The sequence below is a fragment of the Macrobrachium nipponense genome, chromosome 35 (genome assembly GCF_015104395.2).
Source record: "Macrobrachium nipponense isolate FS-2020 chromosome 35, ASM1510439v2, whole genome shotgun sequence".
NCBI classification, from domain to species: Eukaryota; Metazoa; Arthropoda; class Malacostraca; order Decapoda; family Palaemonidae; genus Macrobrachium; species Macrobrachium nipponense.
In genome coordinates, this window is record NC_061096.1 from 53,856,741 (window position 1) to 53,873,260 (window position 16,520).

The window sequence follows — 16,520 nt, forward strand, 5'->3', positions numbered from 1 at the left end:
ACAAATCGCTGAGCGGCTCATTCTTAATTTGTTTTGGCAGATGCTTTACGGACGAATGCCCTTCCTGAAACTAGCCTTTCCTTTTTCAGCTCTGAATCCTCAGCTCATTCATTGCCGAGGTTAGTTTGGATCACGATTTTTCCTGGGTAATATTTGTGGCTGTATTTTTTGGAATTTTTAATATCAATACGACCGGGAACAACCAACACATGAGTTCTGAGGGCAGAGATATGAAGTCTAAAGTACCTAGTGGTGTATTTGGCACTTTAAGAGTCCATGTTGAATCCTGCACTTTACAAGGAAGTCATCCATCTTAGGGCAAATATTCTTAGCAAACCTAATATCCACAAATCGGACAGGTACCCCTGCAATTCACAAGGATAGTGTAGAATAGATTGCAGTACAAACTTTATGAAAATCTAGCGTTGTTAACGATATAAGACAAAATAAACTTTAATATACATGCAATATAAATTACTCTACAATAGAGAAAGCTATATATCTCACGCTTCCCGGTGGTCGTTTCACCCATTAAGAATTCGCCCCTATAACATTTGGGGGAGGAAGTCGTCTGGGGAAATCGTAGTTATTATTCAGGAAGCGACGTGACAAAATTATATACCCGTTTGGAAGTCTTGATTTAGGAGGTTTCTCTAAGGACAAAATCGAGAAGGAGAGAGAGAGAGAGAGAAGAGAGAGAGAGAGGAGAGAGAGAGAGAGAGGAGAGAGAGAGAGAGAGAGATAGGATGGACATCTCACGACTGGGCTCATTCCTGTCAGTTGAGAATTACCTCGTGGAGGTCATCGTATTCTCAATTATGATACGATGGTTTGCATTTGACTGAATACTGATCACTTCCAGTACAATCGACTCACAACAAGGTACATTCTTAAATGCAAAGATCAACATTGACAACTTAATTTACAGGAAAAAAAAATAAAACCTTCCCATATTATTCTTGCCTCTCCCGGGATCGTTACATATATATATATATATATTATATTATATATATATATATATATATATATATATATAATATATATATATATAATATACATATATATATAATATATATATATAAAATATAATCATATATATATATATATATATATTATATATATATATATAGCTATATCTATATATATATATATATATATATATATATATATATATATATATGCATAGAGTGGTAAATTACCGCATTCTTTATTGTGGATTTTTTAAGGCTTTTGATTTCTGCTTTTCATTTCAAGGGTAAATAAAGTTGAAGCAAGAGAGCTGTTGAGCTTCCTACGGAAAACTGCTCAGTGTTACAGAAATGAGTAGCAGCACAGACATTCAGATGACTTCAGACATTCAGATGACTTCGTGGTCTGCATTAAATTCCCCTGCTGGGGCTGCTTCTCTATTGCCACTCTTCTATTTATTGTCTTGGCTGTTGTTTCTGGTTTTTTTACGTTTTTGTTGTCGTTGCTGGTGTGCGCACGAATTCTTCACCCTGGAAAGCTTGTTTTTCCTTCGCCCGCCTCCAAATATGGCTGTCTGTTTGCGCTGACACCGAACTTGAATTAACTTTTCTTTTCCATTTTACCCAGTCCATTTCTTCTTCCTTTTCCTCTCTGATATTTGCAATGGCCGATGAACTTTACTCCACGTTTTTATGGCTTATGTCAAGGTCCTCTGTTCTCTGTTCTTTCGGAACTATTTATCTAATGCTTCCGTGCCCTCGTCGGTTGGCGGTAGACGGCGCGGGCATGATCGTTTTTCGAATTCGGTTTGTTCTCTAAATACGGGTATTATTATGCATCAAAGATGACATGCGGATAAGCAGCTTAGGAAAAAATAAAAAAGGGGTAATGTACCTATTCTTTTAACAATAATGTGAAGGTCGTATGGTTTTATGTTTAATTGCAATGAAATTAGCACACACAATATATATATATATATATATATATATATATATATATATATATATATATATATATATATATATGTATATGTATATCGCGAAATTATAGATCAGTTACTACCCTTACTCAGCAAAGTTACACTGCTCTTTATCCAAACCCTACAATAAATAACTCAACTCACTATCTGCCCTTCTGTTTACTAGCCCCGCTGTCCATGAAAGAGAGAGAGAGAGAGAGAGAGAGAGAGAGAGAGAGAGAGAGAGAGGTCTCTGTTCACTATCAAGGAACCTGGTATTCAGCAAGTCATGTCCATGTCGCTTGTCCGGATGTCTTTTGATAACAGCAGGGACCATTTTGACACCAGTTTGGGAAACGAAATAAAACATAAGTCTCATCGAGTGTAGCCCTTTGATGTTTTTTTTTTTTTTTTTTGACTGGTCTAAATAGTTCACGGCGTCTTCTAAATATGTCTTACACATTGTATGTGTGTGGGCTTTAATTAGACTATGATGAAAGCTCTTTCAAGTGAACATTATTGTTGCTCTTATCATTCTTTGCTACATTTCCGCACACATTTTTAAATTCCGATTTTGCCACCTACGAAACAGCGCTCAGATACTAACTCTATTCCATTTAATTTTTACCATCTTTATGCAAATACGGAAATGCGGGAAACCTCTCAAACAAGGTGACTCTTACTCTGTACTACACTTAAAGGGGAGGTTCAACCGGTAATGTATAGGTGACATTGCCTTACGAGAGTAAATATGGGTATGGAGGCATTAGAAAATATGAGTGAGGCTGTATGCTATAGTTTTATTTTGTCTTGTGAAAGCAAATGAGCAGGAAGTGAATGGTTTTTGCAAAGGCATGAGCTTAAAAAAACAATCACAAATCTGCAATACATAATAAGCCAACACAGAAGAGCATTTCAATATAAGGATAATTTCTATTTATCATGTACGGTAAATGTACAACCACCCGCATATCATAACATGTATTTATGTGGATGCATTTTTCGTTAATGCAGAATACTATAGCATGTCAGAGTCTTTGGGTTAATCAAATAAATTCGATTATGTCTTCTATGGTAACCCTCTTATTTTGTGCACGTCGCTTAACAGCAACGATCACCATCATCATTATTGTTATTTATCATTATTTGTTGGTTACCATTACTGAAGAAAAGAATGCTAGATAGCTTTGAGGCCTAAATATATTTACGAACCTACACAATCTGTTCTGAAAAGATGGTGTTATTACTGCTATCTGTATCACCTTATCATCATTATAGGAAAGAACCAAAACGTGGTATACCTCGTCTGTACTTGAGCAACGGTAGCAGGTCAGAAATCTTAAAAAGAGTCTACCTTAAGTCTAGAGTTATAAATCGGTTTGTTTCCTGACAAGCATACTGTCAAAAGGATTATCACCCACTTCTTATATACAGGGGGAGGGGGAGGAGGGGAAGGAGGAGGGAGGGAGGGAGGGATGGTGGAGGGGCTTGGGGGTACGTTTCTGGAATTCCTGTCTGAGACCAAAACTACTTTCAAGTTCCTTACTGCAGCAATGGCATGATAGATGGAAGAAGTTTGGCAAAAACTGAAGTATTATATTAAGTTTTTCATACCAGATTTTATAACACACACACACACACACAACACACACACACACACACACACACACACACACACACACACACACACACATATATATATATATATATATATATATATATATATATATATATATATATATATATTCACTATAAAACTCTTCCATCCGTGTTAAAGAGCAACTCCAAGAGTTCGTGGGGAAGACTTACTTCCTGTTGTTATGAATTGCAGGATTAATCCAGATGAAATGTAGCCCTGGCTTTGCAATCCTCGCCAAGGAAATGAAGAAACAGTATCGTAGTGAGAGAGACGCAATTCATTGTTATTGTGGAAGTGTAACGTCAGGTACAGACCCGTTAATTAGTCCCAGGCTACGACCTGCAGACGTACTGACTCAACTTTTAATTTTTCACGTTACTCATATCAAACTCTCAAGGCGTTTTTTAATACATTTTTTTGTCTTTCAAGTAGACTCTGGTCTGTTTAATCAGATTTTCTTTTTTGCTTTTCATTTACGAGCAGGAATGTATTCAGGTAGTACAGATAATAGAATTACGTTCACTTATTGAACTGGGGATCGTTTCTTTCTGCTCTATAATTCTAAACCCTTCACGTAATCTCCATTAAACAAACCAACAAAGAAGGTGTCATACTTTGTCCAAATATAGAAGGGTTACATCAATGTTATATATATACTGCTCCAAGTCAAACTCCCTGGAGATTCATTGTCCCTCGGAAATCGCCATCACAATATACAGTGAGTTAGAGCTTAACAAATTCAGTGTCATAGCCGGCTTTCGTAAGAGCCGATTTAATAACTCTGTGAGCGAAGTGCACCTTAACTACAGAGAGAGAGAGAGAGAGAGAGAGAGAGAGAGAGAGAGAGATATCGAATGATGAATGTTTTCCATCCTTTGTTGCCGGATGAAGCCTCTCGTTTTGTTGTTGTTTGTCTACATTTTGTCGAAGTGCTGACTGTTCGTAACTTGTATGTATAACTTCTCTCTCTCTCTCTCTCTCTCTCTCTCTCTCTCTCTCTCTCTCTCTCAAAATGTGCGTCACACCAGACGCCTCACAGCCAGGTCTTAAAACCACAGCTTAGGTCGACGTGAATCACACTATGTTTTGAAAAACACACTTCCAGAGATCGAACGCAGTCTACTCGGTTGTGAGTCGAGCACTGCACTTCTACTGCCACTATAAGGCTTAAGAGAGAGAGAGTGTGTGTGAGAGAAAGAAAAGTGAATGACTGAGCCATGAAAATAGGAGTGAACAGAATGAAATAAACAATATTCCATAACAGGCTTTCAATATAGTTGAAATAACTCTAGGAAAAACCAAAAAAGCTTCTCCCCACCTCTCTCTCTCTCTCTCTCTCTCTCTCTCTCTCACGTACACACACCCTGCTCATAATGAATGGACATCTCCTGCCCATTCATTCGTCGGCCTAACCAAGCGTACAGGATTTTCCCGCATTTGCATACGCCACACCTTTGTCCATTTACCTTGTCTCCATTCATCGAGTTGCATCTTTGCTACGTGGCTTGGCTTTTTTTATGTTGCATACATATATATGAGTGAATGTCTATTAAGTCTGGATGAAGATGCTTTTTGCGCAAATATAAATACACATGTACACACACTGTATATTTATCAACAGTATCTGTATGGCTTCTTACTCCACCAATTTTCCAATGAAACAATTATAGGTCTAGCATGGGTTCTTACTCAACCAATTTTCCAAATGATAGGTCTAGTATGAATTCTTACTCCACCAATTTTCCAATGAAACAATGATAAGCCTAGTGTGGCTTTTAACTCCACCAATTTTCCAGTGAAACAATTATAAGCCTAGTATGGCTTTTTACTCCACCAATTTTCCAATTAAACAATTCTTAGGTCTAGCGTAGCTTCTTGCTCCACCTATTTCAGAGCAACGGACTTAAAAGTCCACAAAGCTTATATCTTCTGACATCTTTTTGGCCGTTTTTTGCCTTGGAGTCCAACAACACTATAAATTACCATTCTCACAAAAACGTAAGTCTATAATTTCAAGCGATGCGCCACCAGCCAGTCGTGGGCATTCAGACGCTTTCAGGCGTGTATACATGCAGGTGGGCAGGGAGTGGAATCTGCGGGTAAAGTGCTTTTGGCCGGGGTGTTAAGGCATGACCATCTCGAATTAACGTGTAATCTGCTGAGAAAAAGAATAGAACGGTGGAAGATATATACATTTTTTATTATTATTTCTTTTGTTTTTTCAATTATATATTCATTTATTATCCGTTATTCGTCTACATTTTTTTACATTCCTATTTCAACTGCGCTTTGTTTCCATATCAGCTCTTTACAGACATCTTTTTTTTTTATCCTTTTTAACGATTGTCTTTAATTCTATATAGAACATCGTTATTGGCTAGATAATTCTTTTTCAATGACAGTTTGGATTCCTGTCCTTTTAAGCCTGGGGTGTGCTTGTGTCATATTTCAGTAATAATCTTGATCATTTGCTTGATTTTTCTTATGAGTATTTCTTTCTTTACATATAACATATATATATATATATATATATATATATATATATATATATATTATATATATAATTATACATATACGTTTATACGATTACATACAATATATAGATACGTAATATATATATATATATATATATATATATATATATATATATATATATATATATACATATATATATGCAGCTTACATTTATTAATTTTTATCCTTACAACATAATATGAAAATCCCAGCTGCATTATACTTCTATTTTTCTAAAGTTATAGCCCTTGTAACTATACGCTTCAAATCTTCACAAACTGTCGTTTCGACTATTATAAATATGGAATATGAATGGAATATGAAATTCAGGCTAGAAGCCAAGCCCTGGAATCCGAACTAATATAAGTATGCCTCCGAGACCAAACAATATACGTAGCTCATTCCATTCTTATTTTCTTTCCCGCAGATTTATCGTCAGCCTGACAGTCTGTAACTTGCTGGCGTCCTGGTTGTTGCTGCCTCTGGTCGTGACGGACTCTTTCCTGACGGGATGGAAATCAGAGGCTTTTTGTCGAGGACTGGACGCCGTGTCCGAACTCGTAGCCTCAGCGTCGGTGTTCGCCACTGTCCTGATCGCCTTCGATCGCTTCTGTGCCATCACCGATCCTCTCCACTACCACATGAGGATCACCCGGCTGATGAGCGTCGCCATGATCGCCCTCGGTTGGGGCATTCCAGCTCTCATTGCCACGGCTGCCGCCATGGAGGATCTCTCTGGGAGAACGTGGTATGTATGGGGTTCAATTGGCCTCTTATTTCTTGCACCTTCACGCCCTTTTATCCGCGTTTTTAAGCGGCTATGACTTTTTACATTCACTGCACACGTATTAGTCTAGCTTCAAGCCTATCTATATTCTATTCCAAGCCTTTTTCTGCGTGGAATGAAAATTATATTTAGCATACACACGTCCAGTGTAAAACATACGTGTGTAGTAGTGGTACAGCTCGTTGTCTATGCATCAATGGCGTTTTTCTTATACATGATAAAGCCCAACCATTTACACTCCAAAATGCTGAGAATCTTCATTCTGCTTCCCCTCCAGGAACGTATGCAAGGGCTTCTCCGCCAGCGGTGAGGCGTGGACATGGACATACAGATCATACTTCGTCGTGTTCAACATGGTCCTATCTTTTGTGATACCGACACATGCTCTGATCTGGTTCTACGTCAAGATCTACCATGCAGCTCACAAGAACAGCGAGAGGACCCGACGGAATTCTCTCTGTGGTGCGACTTTGGATGCCGTTGCGCCTTCCAGAGCACCATCTAGGTAGGATTTTTATTTATTTATTTATTTTTTTAGGGAGCTAACATTCTAAGATACCCTTTTATATACGAAAGAAGATTAGACTGAGTAAATCACTTTTCTGCATTTCTAAATGTCACGGCAACATTCGAACAGCGCCCAACATCAACGGCACAAATAGGCCTGCATTTGTAACATGAGTCCATAATTCGGGAAACGATTCTGAGCCACTTCTTCAAACCTGAGTACCTAAATCGCGATTGAAAAAAAAACTTTGAAATCTTGATAATAACACCGTTATTAATTGCGCTATAACTTTAATTTTTGTATTAATTGAAGCTAATTCTAAATAACTTATGTCTGTGTAACAATTTTTGAAGAAAAAGGTACTAGTTTTTAGATAGTTTTTAAAATGTTTGATGGCTATGTCTTTTTCTTTTGCTCCAAACACCCCCCCCCCCCCCACCCATTTATGAACTAAAATGCATTTGATGATGCTTTTTATAAATGAACTCCACAAGTTATTGTTTGTTATGTTACCTTAAGTTGTTTTACAACGCTGTATGGTAATATTAAACAATAAAGATTTTTGCTCCAAACCTACCCAACCATTTTTTTAGTCTTTTTCAAAAGCAGATTTCCAGAAATTTCCAAAAACACTGTCACACATCAATTAATAAAATCAATAAATGTTAATGAGCATGCCATGAAGTATGCAAAATAATCCTAATAACCATGTGGAAAATTATTCCTGATGAAGATAATGGTGCTTAATGCATACAAATTTTTAAATATTCAAAAAGTAAACATTAATAAACATGGAGTAGGCTACGTTAATAATAATCTTACCAAACCTGTGACTAATGATTAACGATGAATACAATGCAAAACAAATTTCAAAAAAATCCCGAAAAACTTAATTAGTGTCGCATATAGTAAATAAATATCAATAAACATGTATGTTAAAATCATGATTAATGATGATTATAATGCAAAATAAATATCAAATGCAAACAAATTTTTCCAATTTACAATACAATTATTATTGTCGGGCGTAGTTAATAAACAATAATAAACATGGAGTACATTATATTAATAATAATCACACCTAATTTATGAATAAAAATAATGGTGGCGATAATGGAGATCAATGAAAACAATCCAAAAAATTTCCCAAAAAATTAATCATGACGCACAATGGTGTATGTTGATAAAAATGCTAACATACCAATGAACAATGAATAATGATGGAGATAATGGTATGTAATACAAGAAAACTTCTAAGAAATGAATGCTGTCACGCATAGTAGTTAATAAACATCAATGAGCATGAAGTATATGTCAATGCTATAAAACTTGTTAATAATGAATAAAGACGAAATCACTGATGAATGATTCATAAAAATACCCATGATGGATGAAAACGCATGAAAGAATGGATACTGGAAAAAAAAAATAGTTTTACTCACCAAAATGTGAAAAGGTCTTGTCTTGCTCATCTTTGTAGAGCTGTCAGTTGTATTAATCCATGCACAAGTAGGCTCCATCAACATGGAAGACCGGCCAATCGAGGCATTTACCGTAAGTGCCTTGATGGCGAGTCTCCAAATATTGCCGTTTCGAGGTGTGGCTGGACCAAAATGGCGGAAGTTGTATGTTTTCACGGACACTCTTCAACAGCCCGTTGTTATTTTCCTGGTGTTGGGCACATAACCAACAGATTCTCATGGCAGTTATTGCATGAATGACTCGGAAAGCATCCTTGCAGTTAGTTCCTTCCTCGCTCTATAAAGTAACTGAGTAGTTCAATGACCATTTCTCCTTGCTCTCTTCGACCTTCCATCTCTTCCTCTTGATGGGTTACCTGTGGAGACATTTCTTTAGGCGCATGCCGTCTGCAAGTTTTAGTTCCCCACTGACCGGTAAGCTTCATACCACCGGCCGCCCCCCGCCCCCCCCCCCTCTCCCTTTCCCGGAAAAACACTTGTGCTTGTAGTTGTAAAGAGGTCAGACCTCCTTTGCTTGGCACCAGCCTTCTTAATAAAGCTTCGGTGGGATAGGCCAAGGTTCTTTGCCTTTTAGCAACATTACAAATCTATTTTTATGGTTTAGCCTACTAACTAACTTTCTTTACCTTACAACCCATCTTTATGGTTTAGGCTACTAACTACTTTTCTTCCTTTGCCTTATGTACCGGGTGTTCAGTATCATCTGTAAAAGGTTCCACAGTTTAGACCCACTGTGGCACTGGCACCGCTACTTGCCTCAAAACTGATAGAGTGGCACCTATCTTCAGTATCACTAGTCTCAATCACAGGGATGCACCTACTCGTCATCTGAGTTGTCACTAACACTATAACCCAATCGTAGTAATAGCCTACACCTTCCTGTTCACATTCCACACAACTAACCTTCCCTTTACCTCTTACTTCTCTTTAATATCGCTGCATTCCTCTTTCCCCTCACTTGAATCTGCCTTACTGAGTAACAACACTATTACCAAGATCTATTACCGGAAAAGGCTCAAGGGAAACCACAAACACACTAGAGATATTTTTTTTCACACTATCCAAGACCACATCGCAATAGCCACAGAATCTACGTTATCTAACTTCATATTAGCTGTATTATTATCACTTGATAATTAATAGCAGCGCCGTTAATAGCGATAAACTTGAACTTTTCGAGCAATGATAACCTGCCTCCCCGCGACAATAACAGAAGCGCCGATTGGTTGTCCTGCCGTCCCGAGCAGAACTGCTAGTTTCCTCGCGTAATAAAAGCCATCTACAGCGGCACGTTCAAAACAAAGAGCCTAGATTGGCAGGCTCACCATGTGGAGTATGACATTATTCTAGATGACAGAAATTCCTCATTGTATTGTGCCTCTACAAGAATACGGAGAACAGTCATCCACATGATAAAACGCTTTGGATTAAAATGGAATCTTACAGTAACCTGAATTTCGTTGTTTGTGGCGAGTGTGTTCTCGAGTGATGGACTCCATTAGTCTAAGAAGTTATCTGTGTATGGGAGCGTGAGCGTTTTAGTGATATATATATATATATATATATATATATATATATATATATATATATATATATATATATATATATATATATAATATATATATATATATATATATATATATATATATAATGATGTGACATCACTGTGTCATCTCGCTCTCCGAAAGGGAAAATGACAATGTTTTCTTTTTTTCTTTCAGGACACCATCTACGAGATCGACCTCCTCACAGATCGTAACCAACTTACGCCACAGGATAAGCAACGCCTCGCTGTTCCTCCATAAGGAAGAATCCAGAGCGGCAAAGATCTCCGTCGTGGTCATCGTCCTGTTCTTCGTCTGTTGGCTGCCCTATTACGCTGTTGCTCTGTTCCACACTCCACTGATTGAGGTGAGCTACAACCCAGAGTAATTTTGCTGGGTGTTTGGGCTGTAGCCTATACTTCTTTGGTTCATATAAGATTTTCCCATTTATTTCTCGGTCATATTCGTAAAACGAACATGACTATCAACATCATCTTCGTAATCATCATCCTTAACGCGAGGTTTTCACGAGTCATACAAACATTAAATCACCCAGGGTATTTAGTAACGAAATAGTTGTGCTTGATAGGAAAATGGGATTGAATTTTTAGAAAATATCAACACATTTGTGAAAATATACAGCAATTTCTATGTAGTGTCGCCATTATTTTTTCCCTGAATACTAATGAGTACCTGAAATGCATTTCACCAAATATGGAAATATTTAGTTATATAACCTTTGTAAAATGTCATTATTTAAGAATGAACAAAGGATTATATATGTTTCATGTATTTTTATTCACACACTAGTAGTCGCATAAGTCACTATTTTAAACTACTGTCAGGTATTCGCTTCCCATAAATCATTTGTTACAATTGTTAACAGCTCTCCAAAGTAAAAGTCTTTCATTAAACCGACTCCTCTCGCATGAATATTATCCCCCCCTTCTTTCCTATGAGGGTCTACTATGCGGGCTGTCCAATAAAAATTCGATGGGTATGACCGTGATGGGACCCTTTCGTGAGTGACAAATAATCCTTTGGTGCCTGACGTTCCCCCGGCACTACCCAGCTCCCTATCATCCTTTGGCCTTCTTTGGGTTAAGGAAGGAAGGAGAATCCTGTCGGCCCATGGATGTATGACTTTCCGTCCATAGGATGGCCAGTCTGTATAATAAGGATATCCTGGGGTCCTCTGGCTGCTGATTAAACTATGGGCATCCCACGGTTAACCCTCTGGGTTTATTTACGATGATGGTTAGGTTTTATTCAGTTCAAAAGGAAATCTTCGATTCTTTTTATTTATTTATTTGATCGGTTGGAGAATATGGTTAGCATTCAGGAGTACGGATGTTACACACACACAAACACACATATATGTGTGTTTGTGTGGTACGTATTAAGTTTACAGAAAGAAAATGAACACAAGCACTTACAAAACTACGAAGTCCACCTACCACCGATAATCCAGCTTTTAAATTACTCTTATGAACTGTAAACTTTTTACAATAAGTGAATTCAGTACCTTCATTTTTTCTTTTTGTTTAGCAAACAGGGCAATGTAGGTCAATTGACATTGCATCAAGTGTTAACTGCAAATATAACTTTCTCCTTCCTTGTTATCACAATTGTTCTGTAAAAGGTCACGAGTTTTTTCCGCTGTTGTGAATCGTGGTTGCGAACAGTTATTCCTTTAATTTGTTATAGGTCTCTCTCTCTCTCTCTCTCTCTCTCCTCTCTTTAATCATTTCATTTCATTTTCATCTGCCATAGATCCATTAAAACAGGGAATAAACGAGCATATTTCCATAATAAGAAGAACGTTCTTCTTCTTCGTAAATATTCATCAGATTATTGTTGTCTTACAGGTATGGATGCCTGATGTCAGTCAAAGCATAGTTATGGTTTTGGCACTGAGTAACTCTGCCATATCCCCATATCTGTACTTGTACCGATCACGAAGGATTCAGCGAGAGGTGCGCCGCCTGCTTGGTCTACCTCTGAGTGGGACGAAGACTGCTGGAGGGTCCAGCAGAAGACGCCCCCAACCTCGTTTGCAGCTGGAGATGATTCCTCCTTCCCCAACAGTCCCTAATGGAAACTTCGAATCCCCATTAGACCCTTATCACCTAATGGTCAGAGATCAAAGAGCTGTTCGGCCATCTCCTCTCACAGTTATATTCAACAAGCTTTTTCGTGCTAAGGGACTTGCGTGGGAACCGTGGCGGGATTCCATCACTTCCACCAGCTCTTCCTCGGCCACATCCACTTCCAACTCCACCACCACCTCAGCCGGGACAGAGTGCTCTGCAACAGAGAGTGAGTGTATGTTACCACGCATGGTGGTCTCAAAGCCACTGTCATGACAGAGTGCACATGCTGCTGGCTCGAGTGTTTCCAGGCTTTGCATCAAGCAAAGATTATCAAGGCAGGCAAACGCCAAGGCGCTCAGCTGCAAATTCACCGGTGCAACATCGGACCAGCCAACAGCCAGCCGTTCTTTGACACTGAGCAAGCAGCATGTCAAAGGAGAATTTCCTAGTTCAACAACTGGCACCGCCCAGGCCGGAAGTAATGACCAAAGAGATAGCTTTTCGTGTGCAGTGGTGGAACTAACGATTACGGCAGCCAGTTCCAGTGACACAGTAGATATTGATAGTGCCATAACTGATGTTCAGTCTCAAGATAAAACTGATACTTGTAGTGTTTCTGAAAGTTATGTATACTGTACCACAGATGATCAGACTAGACTTCTGGATAATTCTGAGCAGCCCAGATCTATGAATGGTGCAGAAAACGGATCCTTATTTCTGGACAGTACCTCAGATCAGTCCAGACTATTGGATAGTACCGCAGACCAATATGGTTTTTTGGATGGTACATCTGACCGATCAAGACTTCTGAACAGTGCCTTAGATGAAATGCCGATTGTTAGGGAAGTTGTTGCTAGTTGGGACATACCTGTTCTGAAACCAAAGTTAAGGCTCCAAACTACCTCGTGCTGATGGTATTCCGAGTCAATACTGTTTTTGTACAGTTACAAAAGTTACAGTATGTTTTTTTAAGTCATTACATGTGTAAGCAATTTAGTGATATATGACAATGCGCAAGATTTTCACAAATGCACCATATGACATTAAAACCTAAAGTATCTGATTGAACACTTTTGCATAGGGTAACTGATATCTAATCTAATGTTTGGTTTCCACAAATGTTCATGTTACTAAAGACTTTCTGTAAAATTAGTGTGAGAAACCAGACTCTTCTCGTGATGTTGACGTGTCGTATATAGTGCTCAAATTATTATGGTTATTAAGTTATGACATAATTTATGAATGCCATGTTTGTTAACTGCAAGCTAATCATTAAGGTGTGTTGTAAAAACTAAGGGTGCTAAAATGTCTTCCTTCACGTCTCAAGTTAGTTCTAGAAAAAAAAAATAGTTTCAGACTAAGGTAATATTGATGTCATCTAGTGGAACGCACCATAAGAACCATTTTTTTTTTCCATAAGAAGTACAGGCGATTTTATTTTACTTTATATTTGGAAATTCAAAACCACCCCCTAAAGCAACTGCAATCCCAGATAATGCCTTGATTGGTCAAATTTCAGTATAGCACAAAATGGTGACGAGTCTGCTGTTCAGAAGGTTCCTGTCTAAACTGACTTCTTAATTCTAGGATAACCATAATATCCATTTAATAGTACTCAGGTTAGCATACGTATGCTATTAATAATGTAAGAATTATCTACTCTAACTCAGGCTAAGCATCACAAAATAAGGTTCTACAAGAACGGTTTGGAAATCTCGCTTTGTAATTTTCCCAGATACTCAACTCTCCTTTTACCCAGATACCATGTTGCTTATAAGTCAAATGTACATTTTATTTTGATAGAACACTACATTTGCGAGTCAGTTTCAAGTATCTTGAAGTCGGATAATTTATGTGATCAACGGCTGGTGTCTGGTAACCCACCTACATATATGTATCCTCATCATGTGATCCATTTATGAGTCTTAGAATAACTACTTATTTAGGGCCTTTTCCATATATATATATATATATATATATATATATATATATATATATATATATATATATATATATATATACGTTACTGTGGATATCGTCAGGTTCTGATAGTGGGTAAGTAAGGAAAGGCTATTGGATCCTTATGCCGTAATGGTAGTGCAGGCAAACGATTTCAATCTCTAACAAAAATAGTCTTTCTGAGAAAGCGAAAATCTAACATCATCTATGTCTGCTGTTAATAGATGATCTTAGACAAGCATTGCATTTCATTCAAATGCACCTTGACAAGAATACCACTCTATTTTCCTTTAGAATTCGCAGAAGCATCAGATTTTTTTTTTCTAAATCCTGTCATACTTGGATCAAATTCCTCAACCCTTTTCTTCTTTCCTTCTTGTCTCAAGTGTGTCATTAAGTGCCTTCCATTACGTCAAGTAGCTTTTCGTAGCTGTGAATGTGTAATACAAGCATTAGATACCTGTCTTGTGCCTGAGGGAGACCAGGAATTGCATAATAATGTTGTTTTCTATGAATGTGCCTGCAAGCAAGTACTGTACAGCAAATGTTACGGCTCTGTTTAGTACAATAGTGGCTGTATCCTGCTTTTATCAACATTTCGAAAAATTGCTCGGAATTATCCTTTATTAGCAGGTTGTTATGTAAATCTGTTCTGAGAATGAAGGAACATTTGGTTGTAATTCTTCTTTCTTTTTAAAGAACGAAAAACATTCATAAGAATGATGTGCTTTTGCTGAAGAATGCGTACTAACTTTTACATAGATACCAAATCATCACGCCCAAGGTTACATATTTGTTTCCTGGAGTGAGATGTAAATTCATGCATACATGTTGTACTGATTTCAGGTAGAAATAAAATTGACACTTACAATATGCCTTTGGTGAGCATAGTCTAGTTTTCTTTTGACACCAAAGTTAGTCATTCTTCTAAATAATTTTTTGTAAATAATTGTATTAAATATCTGTATCATGACGGCATTTCTTATTTGCATGTCCTGCAATTAACTAAGCAGTCATTCATCCACTATTAGTTCTTTAAAGATTGTATGACTCTCTACTAATGTTTTTCAATGTTCATTCATAATCTTAGAAGCAGATCTTGTAGCGTTTGTCCGTCACTTGACGAGAAGCATCTGGATACTGAATGTGAACTGGTTAATACAAAGTTTGCTAAAACATTCTTACATATGTTACAAACAGACAATACCAAACACGATGACACTGTAATGTTAAGGTATGTTTCTTCCTCATCAGAAACTTCCAACCTTAAATGATATGGTTGTCTATTTTTAGGTGCAAATGTTTATTCTATGTTACCTGGTATTTCCTACAACCGTTGTATGATCTCCATTCAAGCTGATCCCAAAGTTTTCTATTTGTATAATAAACTGCTTTGCATAAAATATGAAGTGTTGTCATTTCTCCTTTGTAACTGAAACTGATTGCTAACTCCAGCTTTTAACGGGAAAAAATTTATTTAACCATTTTATAACTGACAGAATTGATATAATGTGACCTTCATATACTCTTTCCAATGATGGCAAACTTTTTGTTATCAACAGAACAAATACTGCATGAAGAAACTTGAAGGAGAGTGTATCAGTACATAACTACTGACAGAGCTACTTATATAAGACTTGTTGAAATGATAAGATGCAATAGAAATTATATGTATATACGTATATATACTACATATAATATATATATATTTATATATATATATATATATGATATATATATATATATATATATATATATATATATATTATATTATAATATATATATATTATATATTATATTAATAATATGCTTAAAAAATCACAGTAGATGCACGTGACTTCATAAACAAGCGAATACCACAGGAAAATGGTAGTCAGAAATCCAAGCGCTTTCGTCTTTACTAAGACATTGTCAAGGAGCTAATGAAATATAATTGGAGAGAAAGGTTTCAGGTACACAACAAGATCAAGAATACCAGATGGTTAATTGTCAAAAGGGTAAAAATTAAGAGATAATCCAGGATTATCGGATATCACACAGTCACAAACCTAAGCAGATTTGACCCTAA

General features: G+C 37.1%; 1 protein-coding gene across 2 annotated transcripts in view; it reads left to right on the forward strand.

Annotated features, from left to right (window-relative positions):
- The window catches only part of LOC135208783 (5-hydroxytryptamine receptor 5B-like), a 157,819-nt gene extending 143,325 nt beyond the window's left edge, over nt 1–14,494 (forward strand). For both annotated transcript variants that reach the window (XM_064241305.1, XM_064241304.1), the window contains exons 3-6: nt 6,508–6,828; nt 7,145–7,372; nt 10,578–10,767; nt 12,269–14,494. In XM_064241305.1, the coding sequence (XP_064097375.1) occupies nt 6,508–6,828; nt 7,145–7,372; nt 10,578–10,767; nt 12,269–12,766 (1,237 nt within the window). In that variant the 3' untranslated portion in view covers nt 12,767–14,494. The remainder of the gene's footprint in view (nt 1–6,507; nt 6,829–7,144; nt 7,373–10,577; nt 10,768–12,268) is intronic.
- The last annotated feature ends 2,026 nt before the right edge of the window (nt 14,495–16,520 follow it).